At 45.1% G+C, this 18,820-nt stretch overlaps 1 protein-coding gene across 1 annotated transcript in view; it reads left to right on the top strand.

Annotated features, from left to right (window-relative positions):
• The window catches only part of LOC138278521 (nmrA-like family domain-containing protein 1), a 60,784-nt gene that overhangs the window by 15,138 nt on the left and 26,826 nt on the right, over nt 1-18,820 (top strand). The window contains exons 3-4 of the mRNA XM_069219257.1: nt 4,062-4,427; nt 7,707-7,897. Coding sequence (XP_069075358.1) covers nt 4,062-4,427; nt 7,707-7,897 — 557 coding nt within the window. The remainder of the gene's footprint in view (nt 1-4,061; nt 4,428-7,706; nt 7,898-18,820) is intronic.

Genomic DNA, 18,820 nt, shown 5'->3' with positions numbered 1-18,820 from the left:
CAAGCGGGCCACGGAAAAATTATCAAACATTTACCGGTCCGCGGCGATAAAAAGGTTGGGGAGCACTGATACACAATCGTTAATTAAAATACACATCTCGGGTTAACACCCCAAACCTAGCCGAGAAGCATGAAAGTATTGTTTTTTGACATGCAGAATTGTTTTGCATTTCAGTTCACATGGTGCAGTTGCATGTGCCTGTGCAGCACTTAGTGAAACATTTCTGTGAAAGAAAATACAATTGAATTATCTTTTTATAGTTCCACCCACGTCTTTCCCGAAGCCGCTGGCTCAAGGGCGCTGTCATCTTTCTTTCAAGTCAAACAAACTCCCCACCTGAGAATGCTCTCATAGAAAATCCCTCACTATGCTGAGGGTTGCAGAACGATTATCAAATGCCAAGAGAAACAGCCGCTTTTCAAGACACAACAGGCTTTTGCTGAATAATGAAGGACTTTCCTCTGTGAGGCACAGACTGAAAACGTGTTCCTGTTCCTGCAGCTTTTTCTTACTAATTACACAGCACAGCCTCACACTTAACTAGCACAGGAAGACCAATTCCAAGGGAACCGCAAACATGGCTTTCAAACAACAAGAGCACTATAAACTCAGTTCTTTTCATCAGTGTGTTGTCTCTGTCGGTGTGGTATCAAGTTGCGGGCATGTCAGCACAGCGAAACAGTTTGGGGCCCATGACACACTCCTCCCGAAGGCGTGACCAGCTGGCCACGGGAGGCTGCTCTGAAATTCTTTTTTCATGCCATTCACAAAGGGGAAGGGGTCCCATGGGGACCCCTTCTCTTTTGCAAATGGGTTATGTTATAAGCACAAGACTAGTAAACAGAAAAGAGAAATACCACACTGGAAAACTACCAACATGATGTTACTCAATGTCTGTAAATACTGTATTATAATTTATGTTGTAATAGGTATTAGGATTAGTTAAATTGGTTGTCTATAATCATGTTCTAGTAATGGGATGCTCCTGCCTACCTTAGAATCTTGGCATTGGGCTGGCTTGGAGTTTGCCATAGAATGTTGGGGGCTGTGGTGGCATTGTTCTGTGAGGAGTCTTGAAATAAACTGGCCATCCCACTTGCTCTGTGTAGCTTTCGCAGATTCATTTATAACAGGTTACCACCAGTGTAACATTGGTGGTAACTACGATTGCTTTGTGACCGCGAACGCGGTCACAAAACTTTGATGGTGCCAATCAGTTAGGGGGCCAACGGATGCCGCAGAGTGTAAATTGGGGAGTACGGGAGGGCACCCACCATAACAAAGGACATCGCGGTTCTGGTGTTAAGTAATACACTGAACCTATTTTTAGGGGCGAGCGGAAAGCACTACGTCTCGTGTTGTAATCTCTCTTTGGCCTTCAAACCACGCCCATGTCATGTCAGTCTCTTTCATTGGTTCGTGGGCTTGCCTTCTAAAATCTGCTTGCTTTCATTAGTGAAAGGCATGCATACGTCATGCCCTCTCCGGTGTTTAGTCCTCCTCGAGCGCAGCGAGCAAGTACTGAAAACATACGAGGCTCCACGTTTTCCGTCCCGTTTCTGGACTACTTTTTCTCTTTTTTTTGCAGCACGATCTCGCTGGGCAGAAGTTGAGCGCTTTGCATGACATCAACCCTGTTTCATAGTTAATTGCACTTTTGTCGGTTACGAAGATAATTGCACTTTTGTCGGTTACATGGATAATTGCACTTTTGCCAATAGGTTTCACTACAAGTGAACTTTTATTTCCCTTTGTGTGTCTGTTTTGCACTGATGGTGGCCGTCAGCTCGCTTATGTGAAACTTTTACTTTCCAGTTTATATGGCAAGAAAAGTCCAGTTAGTTATGTGAAACTGTTTTATTTTCATTTTCAATTTATGTGGCAAGAAAAGTCCGGTTAGGAGTTTACAGTGCTAATTGTTCTAGCTCAAGCAAACGCGAGACCAGTTGCATTGCAAATGCTTGTTTTAATTTTTAACCTTACCAAAGCACTTTATAATATTGGCACAACATGCGAGTCTTTTTATGGAAACTTTACACTGTACTTTTGATATGTTGTTGAGCTCGATTCTTAATTATTGGATGTGCTGCTTTTATATGAAAGATTGAATATTCTAATTTGCTTATGCTGTTTTTAAGGTCTTTGACCGAAATAAAGTGTTTTTGAGACTAATAAAATTTTATTCAACGTGTAAAGAAATTTGTGCTGAAAATAAGGAATGTGGCCACCCATGTGTTCTTGGCACTGATTTTGCAAACTTTGAGGTCAAGGGTCGGAAAGACAGTTCCAGGGGCTACAAGGAGAAAGTCAAGAGTCGCGACTCCGACGCCTGGCGCCCCCTAAATGAGGTCTATGTGCAACACATTCTATTGGTTCAGCACAGTGTGGGCTGACAGTGGACTTGCTGTGTTTCCACTGGGGAAGTGTGTGCTTGTCTTGTGTTGATGTGTAGAGTGTTTGCAGAGGTGATGATACATGTGGTGCTGGAGTTGTTGAGTTGCTGCTTTCCTGTTGGCTATGTTTGCACATGGAGAGGCATCATTTATCTTGTGTTGGTGCTCTAAGTGTCTGCATAGTAGGGGCGTAATTTGGGCCCCTGCAGCCTCTGGGGCACGAGAGGTCCCATCCCACCAGAGGGCCCCCAACCCATAGCCGGTGGGGCCCTCATTGACCACAAGGAACATAAATATCTGTAAGAGATGGGAGACTCAGGGGCCCCTCATCACATTCTGCATGGGAGGGCACCATCATTTGACGTTCCACCTCTGCTGCATACGTGGTGACGCTGTAATACTATTGCTACAGAGTTGCTGCATTGCCATAGTGCAAGGTAAGTTGTGCCTTGTGCAGCTATGTTGGCTGTCTGCAGTGTTGGAGCATTGACTAGCTGCAGTGATGGTGTACTGAGGGTCTGCAGAATGGCTGCATTCAATGTCAGCAGAGGTGGTGCATCAGTACTGGTGCTTTCTGAGTCTGCACTCGTGGGGTGAGGTTGGGGGTGCTCTACCCTCAAAATAGCCATGCTAGAGCTCAGAACGTAAGCGACCAATCAAGATGCCTTTAAGCGCTGTTTTATCTTGTGATATTTGCTGTGTGTTCAAAGATAGAGGTCAAATGTCAGGCTGTATCTTCTCACAAACTTTTGCTTATTCTTTTAACATGGTCATTGGTGTTTATTTTTCCTTCTCTCACTGTAAGTTGAGAGACGTTTGTAAATTTAGCTGTGACAGTTGCTGGGGTGCAGGGAGTGTGGAAAGAAACTGTACAATGTCACTTCTTTTAACACAACAAAATGTAAATATATGTAAATTAACTGTATATATATTTCAAAATATATCATCAGTTAGGAAGGCAGAACTAAAGCAATTTTTTGTAATTTTTCAGTATGATTGAAACAAAGATTTTAGTAGGATCAAAACAAATCAAGACCATTTACTTGGTGATGTGCAAATGATACATATTCACTTAAACTCAATTTCCAAACATTATCTTTTTTGCACAATGTAGTTTTATTAGTAAAACTGCATGTCGGTGCCAATGTAGCAACCTTTAATGGAACATGTGCTGTCTGTAAATGACAGTGCACTGCAATACCACGCTTTAGTGATATGTTTGCCACAGTGTGCTCTAAAATGCACCACTGGCTGCATACCACACCTTTACCACTCTCCAGGTGAATGGGCGTGACTCGTTTGCTGTACTTATTCTTTAAATGGCACTTGGAATTTCCACAATCCTTATGACTTCAGTGACATAACACTGATCGCAACACCCTGACTCTAAAAATTGTTCCATTACCACTGGTGCTGAAAGAACTGGTGACTATTTGCCTTGTTTGTGTAACGAAAGTTGTGCGCTGTGTTATGGGTCTGCAAATGTGCTGCTAGGCACATCACACAGATGTTATGAGTGACCCTGTAGAATGTATGACTGCAAATATGTTTGAAGTGCAGAGACTGCGAGTTGGTTGAGGTATCTATGAAGCTATCATGCTGTGTGTTGTGTGGGAATCATCTATCTTACATGTTCTGTAACTTAAATAAAGAAGAACTTTCTTGTAGGTATCAGTGCTGGATCTAAGAAATCCCGTCTGCCTGTTCCACTGGGTAAGACGGTGGCTGACGTAGCGAAGCGGCTGGGCACCAAGCACGTGGTCTACAGCGGTCTGGAGAACGTGAGTGCCGTCACCGGCGGGAAGCTTCAAGTGTTGCACTTCGATGGCAAGGGCGAGGTGGAGCAGTACTTCTGGGACCAGGGGGTGCCCATGACCAGCGTCCGCATCCCCTTCTACTATGAGAACTTCCTCACCATCATGAAGCCGCTGAAGGCGCCAGTATCAGACCATTACACATCCTGGGTATGTGGTGCTCGCTCTCCAGATAGTAGCGTCTACTTGGTCTTCTTGTCCCTTACGCTCTCCCTACCCAGTTTGTGCCCTTTAATGCTAACCTGAACCACCGCCTTCCATGACTCAAGGCGCCACATTTGTGGAGGAGCAACCCCCTCCGCCAAACTCTATATCAGGCCCTTAATGTCCACAGTAGAAGGAATCTAGGCCTTTTGAGGCACCTCAGGAAAGGCACCTTCTCACGAAACGTTGTGTTAGTTCTCCATGTGATCATGAGGAATGTGTGGTCACAGCATCTAGAGGCTTTGTTGCATTTATTACCACTAAATAACAGTACTGTTCTAAGCTATCTCAGTTCGAGAATGAAAGGACGAATTGGCCCTGCAGCTGGCGCCTTAACCAAGTCAGCTATTTCATTGTCAGTACACTGTAGATGAAAGGAGCGTGGAATGCCAACTAGAAGTATCCGGGAGTACCAACTGCTACCCTTGACATCCCCCTAGTCCCCTAATGCAACCGAAGTTTGAGAAAGAGGGGTATTTTATAAAGTCACACACAGTTTCGCCTCACTAATGTTATCTGAACCTTTATCACTATGCTTGGGTGTTCGCAATAGTAAGTGATTCTAATGACTCAACAATTCCCTGCCTGCTGCATATTTCACAGGGAAACAATTAAGGCTTTCTGATACTACTTGGTGATTTTTGTTTTTAAAAGAGGACGCAACCCCTCACTCACACTAGAGGCATGCCACATCATATGGGGCTCCTTTACCAGCATTATTATGGTGTATTCTGAGCTCATCCTGAGATCTTTTTAGGTCGGGCTTAGCAGCACACAAGCGCTGCTCTTCGACCGGTTGTAATCTACTGTGTGGGCTTTAACCATGCCCATCTCACGCCCATCACTTTCATTCGTTCCTGGGTTTGCCTTTCGAAATTCCCTTGACTTCCTGGGTAAGTGCTTTACCTTTGTCCCGCCTTAAGGCTGTTATGTTATGCCTAGCAGACTGACCCTTTTACATGGATTATTGCAATATCAGCCAGATACCTTAATATGGCGCACTATTTTTTTCTTTTTCCTTGCTGCTTCGCAATGCGTGCCCGTATGTTGTTTCTTCCTCTTCCTTGTTTTAGGCATGCTGCTGTTTCTTTGTTGTGTCTGCTCACAAAGGCTGCAACCTGGAGGGGAGTTTTTTTTAATTTATTTAATACACTTTTTTCTGAGGTTCATATAGCACAAACTCAATCAGAGGAGCGCTGAAGTTTCATATAGCGCAAACTCAATCGGAGGAGTGCTATAGATGACTACGTGAAGTTTCATATAGTGCGCCCTCGATGAAAGGAGCGCTTTACATGAGGACCACTTTACAATTTTAGCAGTTGAAAAAATATACAAAACTGGAGCATTTACAAAAGAAGTAAACACAGAAATCCTCAAAGTTGATCTCCCGGCACAACAGGGGAGCCGATACTACAATATTCACTGCACTTGGGAAACTCGCCCCATAATGCTTTGCGGATCATTTTTGCAGTTAACTCAGCCTTTGGTGGCCCTAGAACAATGGGACCACCACCGAACTGCGCAGCACGATGCACTCTTTCTATTTACATCATCTGTGGGTCCCCCACCCTAAGTTGGGGGGGACCCCAAAATAGTAACCTCTCCCACCATTCAGTTTATTTTTAAGCTTTCTCATGGCTGGAACTTCTGTTTTACAGCTGAGAGTAGTTTGTGTTTTGAGGGCCTTGTTTGTAATAATATTGTAATAGACCTGCTTGGCCTGAAAATGTGTAAAACACAAAGTTTTCTAGGGGCTACATATATAGTTACGCTGCATTATTTTCTCCCATTCTGTTTTCATGTCATTATGCCCTCTAGGGCTGACTATATGGTTACATAACCATGTTTCTTACAAGTGCTATTTTTAATATGTTGTCCTGTAGGGACTGTTCTGAGCATTACAATGAAAATACTACAATATTCGCTGCACTCGGAATGCTTTGCAGGGCATTCATTTTACAAAACATCTTTGCCCATAACTGACCTTGTGGTGGTCCTAGGACAATGGGACCACCATTGAAATGTTCTGAACAACTCACTCTTGCTGTCTAGCACATCTCTGGGTCCCCACTCTAGGTTAGGGGGGGACGAAATAGTAACCTCTCCCACCATTCAGTGTCTTTTTAAGTTCTCTCACAGCTGAAACTTTGGTTTTACAGTTGGGAGTAGTTTGTGTTTTAAGAGCCTTGTCTCTAATATAAATGCAGTAGGCCGGAAAATATGTAAGGCACTACACTCTCTAGGGGCTACATATATGGTTACAATGTATTACTTTATGTCATTCTGTTGTCATGTCATTATGCCCTCTAGGGGCTGGTTATATTGTTACATGACCATGTTTCTTGCAAATGCTATTTTTATTATGGTATCCTCTAGGGGCTGTTCTGAGCATTACAATCAAGATACTACAATATTTGCTGCACTTGGTACGGGCATTCCTTTTACAAAACATTTTTGCCCATAACTCACCACATGACCTGCTCTTTCTGTTTAGGTCATCTCTGAGCCCCCACACTAGGTTGGGGGGACCCAAAATAATAATATAAAAAATATAATAAACAATGGCAATATTTCATTTTTTGCTGCAGCTAGAGGAAGAAGGTAAACTGAAGTGCTTTAATTATATGCAAGACCACTGGAATTATGTGGCAGAGAGGACCAAATTATGCACCAATTTATGTGGCAAGAAAAGTCCAGTTATGCATTTACAATACCAATAGCTCTAACTCAAGCAAATGCGAGACCTATTACATTGCAAATGCTGGTTTATTTTTTAAGGAAGTTTTGTGAAACGTAAAGGGTAGTGAGTTATAGGTTAAAACTGTACTGAGACAGGCACTATTATGGTTGCTTTATTATGGGATGACCCTATCTCTTACAAGAATAAAATCAGGGAAGGAGTGGGGTGTAGTAGAGTTTATGGCACCTTCCTCCCTGCCTTGTTTGGATCAACACGTTTCAGTGTGCTGTCACATCTGTGGGTATTCTGGTTAATTACATATATGGGGGAAGACATGATCATTGTTAATCTATCTGTTAATGCCTATTTGCTTCTATTGGGCCCAAAGTACTAAATAAACTTTCAAACTTTGCCTGACCTTCCATGACTTGCAACATCTTAGAGATTTAAGAAGGGAACAGTGGAATATACCTCTTGGTTTTGTGATGTGTTATATGGAGGAAGGAGGTGGGACAATAATATTAAAAAATATTGGGGTCACCCTCCATATAAGAAAGTGCTGTATTCCCCCAACATTTGTCTCCGTTAATTCTCTCTTCTTCCTTCCTGCACTAGTGTTCCCCATGGGTGATATTCCAATGGATGGTATATCCGTCGCAGACATTGGACCTGCCGTGGCTAGACTCTTTGAGTCCCCGCAAGGTTTCCTGGGGAAGCCCGTTGGGCTGACCGCTCAGCGCCTGACAGTCAAGCAGTACGCGGAGGTACTATCCAAGCACATGGGGAAGACAGTGATGGAATCCAAGGTGAGTCCAAAATGTGAGAAGAAAACAGCGTGCTCCATAACTAACAGTTAATTTTATATCTATGTTTTAGTTACTGGTTAAATATATCCCTGTGAATCACCTTTTGTGTGTAAGTGGCCAAAGGTATGCCCAGACTTATGTCCCTTGCTCACTGTGCCACGGGACCCAAGCTACACCCAAGTGAAGACCCCAATTACGGTGAAACAAGTATTTTTTTATTTGATTGATTTAGATCTCAACAGAGGTCAACAATACAAAACACCATAAAATATCACAAAAAAGTTTAAAAGACACAGCCAGCACTGCAGATGCCTCTAGTTAATACAAAGATAAAAACGTTTTAAAAACATGAAAACTGTTAATACACACAAATTCATCAGACAAGGACTGTGCTAGAGCAATCAGGTAATTGATTTTAAACACACCAAATTTAAAACACAAAGGTTTTATAAAACGGATCCTCATCTCTACCACTTTCCTATGAGGACAGGTTTATAAAACATGTTGGCCATCTTGAATCCCTCCCCGGCAGAGGTCACATATTACTGCCTTATCACTAGAATTCTTCCAGTGTCTAGTAACACTATTTAGTGGTAGCAGGCCCAAGCGTAGCATGATTATACACCACCTAGTGTAAACCCCAAATACTTTTGAGGACTTTGATATGCAAAATTATCAGCAAGAGGCCTAGACATCGCCAGCCGGGAGCAATGTGCGGTGTCCAGCGTAAAACTTAGGGCCTCATTTACGAGAAAGTGCCGCAGTGTGAAGCTGTGCCAAAATTGGCAGCGCCGCGCTGCGTCACTTCAGAAACGCAGGGATGCACCGTATTTACAGAAATACAGCGCACCCCTGTGTTTCCACTAGCGCTGGTGCTAAAATTAGCTGCCCAGTTCAAGGGTGCCTGTGTTGCCGGGAAAGATTTTTATGTGCAGGAAGGTGTCCCTTCCTACACATAAACAATTAATAATGGCGATTTAGTCCTATGTATGCTGCAAAATGCAGCACACATAGGAAAAGCAAATGCGAGGAGAAATAAAAGTATTTGTCTTCGCAGTGCCATGCTAACGCCACCCCGGGGGTGGGTTTGTTTTTGGTGCTGCCTCAGATTTACGAGTCCTCGTAAATCTGAGGCAGCGCCAAAATGCAATAGGTGTTGCAGGAGAATGCCCACAGCAACACCAACTACACGCCCCTCTGCCGAAGAAAACTGCTTCGGCGGGGTCCATATTTAAAAGGCAATGTTAAGCCACGCAAAGTGGCTTAATGCCGCCTGGCAAATATGGAAAATGGAACAGCGCTAGTGGAGCATCACTAAAAGTGACACTCTGGGGGCGTTAGGGGCTTTTAAATAAGCTCCTTAGTCTGGGCATTGAATTCCTCAAAAACTGCTTCAAATGCGCTGGTGTCCATGTTTTCAAATGGGCGATAGAACCCTGGAATTTCTCTTGCACAGTCACAAGATTGCTATTGAAGGTATATAACCTTCCATCCTCTGAAAGGCCTCAACTCTCAAGAATGCTCTCAAGGAGCCTTCAGTCACATGCATAAGGTCATAAGCCCACCGAATTACATTTGCCAAAGATCTAGAATAGGCACTGGGCAAAGAAAACTCTAGGCATAATTCCTGTATAGGGGTGGCTTGGCTCAAGGATGTAATCTTGCGGAGAAGCCTTCCTTCAATTATGTTTAGAATTGACCATTTGCTAGCGGGAATATTTTCAAGTGCATACAAGAGGATAGGCGGTATCTTGACCTGGTGGATGACAAGAAGGATTTTAAAATGTCTCTTGCCAGAGGCGGAGTAAAATCTTTTTAAAGCACCTACATGGGCAGTAGCCTTAAGCCCTATGTGGGAAAAATGAGAGCTACATTCTCAAGTCTGCGAGAACACCCACCCTAAATAAGTATATGTTTCGACCACTTCAACTGGCCTTCCTCTTAGTCCCCAGTTATGGGGACAATACTGTTTTCTCCCTCTGAATGGTACTACTTTGGTTTGAGATATGTTAACTTTCAGGAGGTTTTCCTCAGAGTATTTAAATAGCGCGTCAATATTATGCAGAAGACCGATAGGAGTAAGGTCTAGAATGACCACGTCATCAGCATACATTAACACATGCACATTTTGAGAAGCTAGTTTTTTTCAAGGAAGGTTGCTTTAGAAAAACAAGCTGACAAATCACTAAGAAATGAGGAAAATAGAAGAGGGGCTAAAAGACATCCCTGCTTCAGTCCATTGTGTGTACGTATCCTTGGAGTCAACCCTTTACCTCCCCCATTGGAACTCTGCACCACGTAGATGTGTGCAGAGTGACTATTAGCTGAAGTGGCGTATTGGGGATTCCCAGGCTCTCTAATTTCATCCATAGGGTAGGTCTATCAACCCTATCACATGTGGTTGAGAAGGCAACAAACACAGAATAAACCACGTGTGATTTATTCACCACAAACTTATCAATAACTGTTTGTAATACAGCAATATTATCTGTAACTGAGTGTTTGGACTGAAAACCTGCCTGAACTGTTGGAATCACGCCCCTAGAAAAGGTCCACTCCTTAAGGTGGCCCAAAATACTGGTGGCAAAAATCCCCCCTGAATCTCCCGAGAAGTGCAATTTGACAATAATTGCAGGGAGAAGACCGGGAACCTTTTTTGTAAAGGGGGACCACTATACTACCGGACGAAGAGCTTGGAATGCTTCCTGTTTCATATCAATGGGAAAAAAGTGGATAGAGAAACTTGTTCCATCCTACTGGGTCATCCCGGAGTGCTTTTATGGGAGGCTTATCAGGACCCATTGCTGCTGAGTGTCGTGCTTTCCTTATATATAATTCAATAGAGGCTTTTATGCAAGTCCAATGTATTTTCCTTCGCCTTTTCCGTAAGGCGCGGATTTCTTTACCCCTTGAAACAGAGTATTCAATAAACTGCTAACAAATAAGCTTGTTGAGTTTGCGAGAAAGGACAAGATCTAAAAACCCTTTTTTCCTTTGGGCCATTTTATTACTTGGCATTGACCATCCTTGGAGCAAGAGAATAGCTGCTGAAATATGTTCTTCAAAAAATAGGATGGGGTTACTTCCTTCAGGTGTATGGCACCATCTCAGAGAGGTGATCGCTGCGTTCATCTTGGAGATATATTTTTGGAATTCCATATGATTCAACCCCGATTGCCGACAATTAAAGCCTTGCCATTGCCACCTGCTACGGACTATGACAAAGGTTTGTAAAGGTTTATTGCTAACTCTGAATAGAGTAATGCGTGGTCATTGCATTGTACAAACTCCACTTTGAGGAGTTTAATGTTATTAAATAAATCATGACTAGCTATAATGTAGTCCAATCTAGAAAGCCCGGTGACCCCCTTCCTTGTGAAGGCTGCTGGTGTGTCCACTTCTGTTCTACCATTTAGGATCACCCCATTAATTCCGTTTAGGGATTCCAATAAAATTCTTCCTCATTCATTAGTCTTACTAGTGGCTGGAAAAACAGGATCTGGGATAAACCTTGATTCCTCAAGCTCCTTATTTTTATGGGCTCCGTGGAGGGCATTGGATGTTTTCGCATTAAAATCCCCCACTATCAGCATTTGGAAATGACCACCTGACTCCAAGGTGGATTCTATTAGGTCGCACAACTCAACCAGCAAAACATTAATTTCAGGACCCGGGGAACATACAAATTAAATAAAAACAAGGTTGAAGAGGGACTTGTTTTTTGTTAGATTTATCTTGATACATTGTATGTTATTGTGGAAAGTATGAACAAGTTCAAAGTCCCATTGAACCTCTACCATAAGCAGGATTGCAAGACCGCCCTTTGCATGGCCTTTCCTAACCTTAGAAGCGGGAGCGACTATAACATAATAGTTGTTCCAGTCTACTTCAGCTGTAGAGTACGTTTCTTGTAGACAGATAATTTCCAGAGAAAATCTCTGCAGACCACTCAAGTTTGAGTCTTCCAGACCAGCGATATTCCACGATATTCCACGATATAATAAAGATGTTATTGCTAAAAGGGAAGTTTGAAGCCACTTTTTGATTTGTTTTTGTATACATTTCTTAGGAACCAAGACCAAGCAGCTACCTCATGTGTTTCCTCCTCGTTGGACAGGCTGTGATTCCAGACATGAGTGTCTTCATCCTTTAAACAGACTGTCAAAGTATCTGCAAGTCTTTTATTAAACGTGTTGTTGTCACTACTGAGCAGAGGTAACAGCTGCTTAACTCCCCGGATGATAACATGCTGGTTTAGAGAGGCTGCTGGAGATTTATGATGGATGCCCACTACATCAAAACCATTTATGTGGAGACGTTCACTTTCTAGAACTAGTGATGAAATTACGCTAGACCAGAATTCCACCCAGGCTCTAGACTGATCTTGTTTATAAGGAAAAGACACCATTTGTATTTCAGAGGAGGTTAAGGAATTGAGATTTTGCCGGAGTTTTAAAATTCTTAGGCAATTCAGAGGGTCATATCCATTTGCAAAGAGCTGTTAACTTAAGGATACAAAACTGGTCCGTTACTGCATTTGCCAATGTTGATCCTTTTCTAGGACTATTTTCCAGTGTAGGCAAGCAGATCTCCTGAAAAGGCCTTAAGCTCACAACACTAGGGGCCTGGGTATTTAGTTACACTGTCTCCTCCCTGTTGGGAGAATAGAAAAACAAACTAGAGGCTTGCAGACTCTCTAAATTTGCCAGAGATACGACGTATCCCTTTGCTTCATCACTAGAGGAAGCTCTGCGGGGCTTATGTTTGGAAATTATTTCTGGTGACCGGTTTTCTGCTGGTGACGTAGTGGTGAAGATGACAAGGGATACTTTAGAGAAGTAGCTCCCGTTGCAGAGTTGAATATTGGATAGCAGGAGCAAACTGCTGTCTCTGAACTTGCCTCTAGGTGCGATGAAGGATCAACTAACAACCTACGGAGTGAATAAACTATTTTAGTCCCATCCCCTTTCTTTTTTCTCCCCTACTGGGGTCTCGTGATAGTCTGAGTTGCACTAGTGTCTGTGAGCATATTCTGTGAGAATTGAGTTTTTGGAAAGCTGCGGTCACACTTATGAGCCTACTCTCTAGAGGGGCGGCCTTTGCAGCTGTGAGCAGGTTTTGCTTCGGTAAGACCTCGAAAATTGAAGTCTGAATTTCCAATGAGTGGTCTGAGTTGTTTGTTATTTTTTGTAATAGTGAAAGAATGGCTTCACGTACCCTTTGAAGGGTTTGTAGAGACTCAGAGATTATAAAATGCTTGTCTACAGGGTGAAATGATAATAATATAGGTAGATCCCGGGAATGACATAAACTAGTATCCAATGCCAATACTTTGCTTAGTGTACTATTAAGAGGTTGAAGAGTCTCCTGGGGGTTTCTCCCGTCCGGGTGAGGAAGCTGGCTGAGCTCAATATCGGGGAGTGTAAAATCCATTGGAGGTGAACATATTGAAGGAGCATTTAGGGTACCCTCGATTGCTTGTACTCAAGGAAGTTATCGGTCCTAATGCTTTCAGTATTATCTAAAACTTTTAGCACAGCTTTGTTACAATCTGTTTTTAAAATATCACTTGATTCATCACCTGGCACTGATGTACAACCAGCCTTTTACTGCTCGCTCATTCACAGTTGGTATCGAAGAGATCATAGGGAAAAATGTAGGGATTGCTGTTACCCCTTCAAGGACGCTGTACCCAGCCTCTTCAGTACTAAAGTACAATTTCTTAGCTTTGTGATTGTCCTTGTGATGAAAATACCATCTCCTTTATTATAGTTGGAACACACCACCAGCTTTACTTACTGCAGGACACTCAGCGTAAGTAGCGAGTGGGTACTGGTTGAAACTTGGAATGTACCTCTGGAGAAGGCGCTCTATTCTCGATAATAGATAGAAGCAAAAAATGATTGAGTAATTACATTTCTGAAGATGAAATGAGCACCAGGGGGTAACAGCCGGTTGGATAGTAAGCTCCCCACGCCTCCCTCCTTTCCTCGCCCCTTTCGCCAGCACACATCTCCTTCTACAAGCCGCAGCCAGAACGGACAACTCATTGAAGTTGGGGTGATCCTGTGGCACAAACAGTATCTTTCACAAGAGCTGCGAGGGGCTCGCCTCATTCCACACAGAGACTCCCTTTGAAGGGGCGTGCTGCAGCAGCTACAGAGACCCCCACTCCTCCGATGGAGCGCAGCAGCGCCTCTTGGTGACAGGGGCACGCGCACTCCACTGTAGTGGGTGCACTGTAGCGCTTGAGGTGCCTTCAGAATGGAAATACTGCAGAGCAGATTTGACTGGGAATCAGTACAAAATAAAGCCAGGAACCTGCCCAAAATCTGATTGGGCCCAAGCGCCGCCACACCCCTCTCCCTGAAAATATATCTTGCTTAATCGAGCAGGGCGCGCGAGCACGTTGACAGAAAGGGGAGCACGCTGGGCAAGGGTAAGACCTCCCCTGCTGCAGGGGCATAGACAAGCTTCACAGTCTTAGCAAACTGATCCTTGGGGGGCTTACTGCCCGATGCTGCCAATAGCCGAAGAGACTTAAGGATTTTCCAGAATGGCTTCCAGGAAGAGTGGGGGGAGGGCGGAGGCAGAGCTGGCACATAGAATAAAGACAGTGGGCACAAGCTGCACCAGCCTACTGCCGGCTGTGTCCGCACCCACTGGGTATACTCCGTGGCCTTGCACTTCACCCCTTCGCGCTGCCCCTTTACCTTGCTCCGTGTAGTCTGGTGGCATGTGGGCAGATTGCACCCACTTCCTTCCTGGTTTTCCTAGTTTTCGTTCTGCTCCCTCTGGCCCCAGGTGCCCTGAAACCAGCGTGACTGCAGCGGGACGGTGGGGAGCCTCAACTTCTGAATCTCTGCGGGAAAGCACAAAGCCGAGAGCAGACTCGTGCTCCCTGGTGTTCCTGGCACTGCCCACACTCAGTCCGCGCTCACGATCAGCGTCTTCTCTCATCTCGTCAAATCACATAACTCAGAACCCAGTCTTGGTTTGCTTGTGTTCCCGTTCAGCGAGGACCTGGCTTTAACAGTTAGTTCTGGACTGTTCCTATTGGAGCAGGGTCAAGGCTGATTTGCATATGGTGGGTCTAATCGGAGGTGGCATGGTGGACTGGGATGCGGCCCTGAGTAATTACCAGTGGCTGAGACTTATTGAAGCGTTCCATCCACCAATTTTTTCCATTCTTTAGTGTGTAAATTACACCAGTCATCAGATCTACCTTGAGCGATTACCAGTGTATAAACTTATTCAAAGCATCCTCCTATAGGAAAGTGCCTCCTTTCATATGGTCACATCCAGCACACGTTTTGCCTGGTCTCTGGTGTGATTTGACTGTTGGTGCAATGGTACCCTGCTAACCAGGTCCCCAGTGCCAGATCCCTTTCCCAAAAACTGCACAGTTGTTTTGCACAATTGACAATCTCTTTAGCTACCACTGTAATTCCCTAGTAAATGGTACCTCTGATACCTAGGGCCTGGGGTACTAAGGAAAGTCTCTGAGGGCTGCAGCACCAAGTGTGCCATCTTCAGGGACCCCTCACCGTGCTGCCATTGCAGACTGCGTGTGTTGGTGCAGTCTAAATTGAAAACACGACCTGTCACACACCCATGTGTGTCAGGTCCCCTAACACTGCATGTGCTAGGTGTATGTCACCCCAAAGGCAGGGTGCATCCAGGCACATGTAAGGGCATGTATGCATGAGAAGATATGTCCTTAACTATGTCTCTGTCAATTATGAGACATAGTAAGTCCACAGGGAAGCCATTTTAAATGCATGTGCTGGACACTGGTCATTACGAGTTCCCCAGCTATGTGATGGCTCCACTGAATCCTGGGATGTTTTGGTAGAAAACATCTCAGAATAATCAACCCTCACTGACCCCAGTGATGGATTTATTTAAAAATGCACACATAGGGTACCTTAGAGGTGCCCCTAAAAACCTACCCAGCTACTGGTGTGTTCACTGACTGGTCCAAACCAGTGTAGCCACCCTAGACTGAGTTCTGGCCCCCTTAGGTGACAGCCAGCACTCTCGGAGGCCCAGAAGAAAGGCCTGCTCTGAGCAGAGGTGACAACATCTCATCCAGAGCAGGATGGACATTCCAGGGCAGGAAGCTTCAAAGGCGTTGCCACCTTTGAAATGCAACACAGGTCTCTCCAAATGGTGGAACTCGCCAACCCTCCTGTCCCGACCCCACTTTTTGTGGCAGCACAGGCAGGAAAATTAGGCAGATTAGGAGGTGTGCCCACTTCATGCGAGTCCCACCCGTAAGGTGGATGAGCTGAAGTGGACACTACTTTTTAAATTCCTCCATCTTGTTTGGAAGGAATTAGGCCATTAGGGTTAGTGTTATGCCCACTTCCCAGCGGAAGTGGTCATAGAAAGGGTGTAGTCACCCTACCGCCTGGCACTCCCTGTAACGCCCCTAAATTGAGTATTTAGGTGGCACTTCTGAACCCTAGAACTCAGATCCACAGAAGAAGAGGAAGGAGCAGCAACTGACCTGGCATAAACCCTTCCGGCTTGCCTGCTGACCTCACTGGACTCTGCACAAAAAGCCTCATCCTGCAGCTTCAAGAAACCTGGGCTGCCGGCCTTCTAAAAAGACTCACGACTCCCGTGAGCAGCAGACCTGCTCAGCAACCAAGTATCCAACAGGACTCTGCAGCCTGGATACCCGACAACCTTGACCCAGTGAGAAGCCCACCAACAGTGCCAGCTGGGCTCCCCAGCTATCCTGAGCCTGAGTCCACCCGAGTGTTTCCTCTCCTGGGCTCATCCAAGTTTCCTGCAGCCCCTGCATGCAGGCCCTCTCTCTCACAGCTGGTGGTGAGAGAAAACCCGACACCTATAGCAACCACTGCACCCAATGCCAACTGAGGCGGGCCACGGGTGCCAACGATGTCCCCCGGCTCCCCTGAGCTTGTGTCCACCTTGGTTGACCACTTGCTGGACTCCTCAATGACACCTGCAGCCTTAACACACAGGACCCCCTGACCGCAAGTACTCCCCAACGCCAAAGGACACCCCTTCATCTATCACCTCTGGAGACAAGGACCAACGGTGCACCTACCTTCCTGGACATCTCAAGTCTTTGGCCTACCTGCTTGTTTTCCCCGACTGGCTTCCTAGCCAGAGCCTGCAGTCTGTCTTCACAAGGACCAAACTCCCATAGGAAACCATAGGGCACCTGACGCCTTACAGCACCTCTGCACCCGGCCACCCCAGTGCCGCTCGGTGTGACCGGTTGGTGTGGTTCTGATCAGTGCCAACTACTTAACTTAACTTCCTGAGATCAGCTTTGTAAGTCGTTGTTAACCCTGTGTTTGCTGAACATTTTTTCCTCCATAGGATAACATTGAGAGAACTCTGAAAATTGCACTGTCTATTTTTGAAACTGCAAAGTATTTATGCTTAAAAGTCTACTTACCGGATTATGACGTTCTTGGGTTTGAAACATATAAAAAGAATTGTAATTGTTCTAAATAGGTCTCAGATTTATTCATTAAGTGCGTTTCTCATTTATTGCCTCTGTGAGTACATGAAATGCTTAGCACTTCCTTCTGGTAATCCTAACTGCTTCCACAAACTACCAAAAAAAAGAGCATTAGTCCTAGCTACTTTTGCCTCTGCAACACCAATTGGTGACCCGCTGGACTCTCTGCACAGTGTACTTCATTTTAGTGCACTGTATAGAGAGCCAGCTTCTTACACCTCCCATCACCTTTTTGTGTTCGGAGTAATCTATGTTCATGAATTTTTAATTTGACACCAGGGGGTATGCTATGTTATGTACCTGGTGTAGTTAACAAAACGTGTACATTGATGTGAATGCAGAACCTTCATAGTTACAGGGGTTGTGTAGGAAAGTGCTACTGTTGGCATAGTTACCCCCCACTTTTTGCCTGATATTAATGCCAACATTGATGGAAAGTGTGCTGGGATCCTGCTAACCAGGCCCCAGCACCAGTGTTCTTTCCCAAAATCTGTACCTTTGTTTACACAATTGGCACACCCATGGCACACAGTTAAGTCCCTTGTAAAAGGTACCCATGGAACCAAGGGCCCTCTGGCCAGGGAGGGTCCCCAAGGGCTGCAGCATGTATTATGCCATCCTGGGGGACCCCTCAGCAAGCACATGCACACTACCTCACAGCTTGTGTTGTGTGTCCTGGTGGGACAAAAAATGCAACGTCGACATGGCATCCCCCTCAGGGTGTGCCATGCCCACAAACCGTTGACAGTGGCATAGGTAAGTCACCCCTCTAGCAGGCCTTACAGCCCTGAGGCAGGGTACACTATACCACAGGTGAGGGCATAGCTGCATGAGCAATGTGCCCCTACAGTGTCTAAGTCCATTCTTAGACATTGTAAGTGCAGTATAACGATATTGAGTATATGGTCTGGGAGTTTGTCATTACGAACTCCACAGCTCCATAATGTCTTCACTGAATACTGGGAAGTTTGGTATCAGACTTCTCAGCACAATAAACCCACACTGATGCCAGTGTGGGATTTATTGAAACATGCACTCAGAGTGCATCTTAGAGATGTCCCCTGTATGTTAGCCAAACTGCTAGTGCAGGACTGGCCAGTCTGTGCCAGCCTGCCACTTTCAGACAAGTTTCTGACCACATGGGGTGAGAGCCTTTGTGCTCTCTGTGGCCAGAAACAAAGCCTGTCCTGGGTGGAGGTGCTTCACACCTCCCCCCTGCAGGAACTGTTAACACCTGGGGGTGAGCCTAAAAGGCTCAAACCTCGGGTTACAGTGCCCCAGGGCACTCCAGCTAGTGGAGTTGCCCGCCCCCCGGACAAAGCCCCACTTTTGGCAGCAAGTCCGGCGGGAAAATTAGGGAAAACAGGGAGGAGTGACCACCCCTAAGGTGTCCAGAGCTGAGGTGACTCCCTCCCTGC

The sequence above is a fragment of the Pleurodeles waltl genome, chromosome 2_2, assembly GCF_031143425.1.
Source record: "Pleurodeles waltl isolate 20211129_DDA chromosome 2_2, aPleWal1.hap1.20221129, whole genome shotgun sequence".
Taxonomy (NCBI): Eukaryota; Metazoa; Chordata; class Amphibia; order Caudata; family Salamandridae; genus Pleurodeles; species Pleurodeles waltl.
This window is presented reverse-complemented; position numbering and strand designations above follow the sequence as displayed.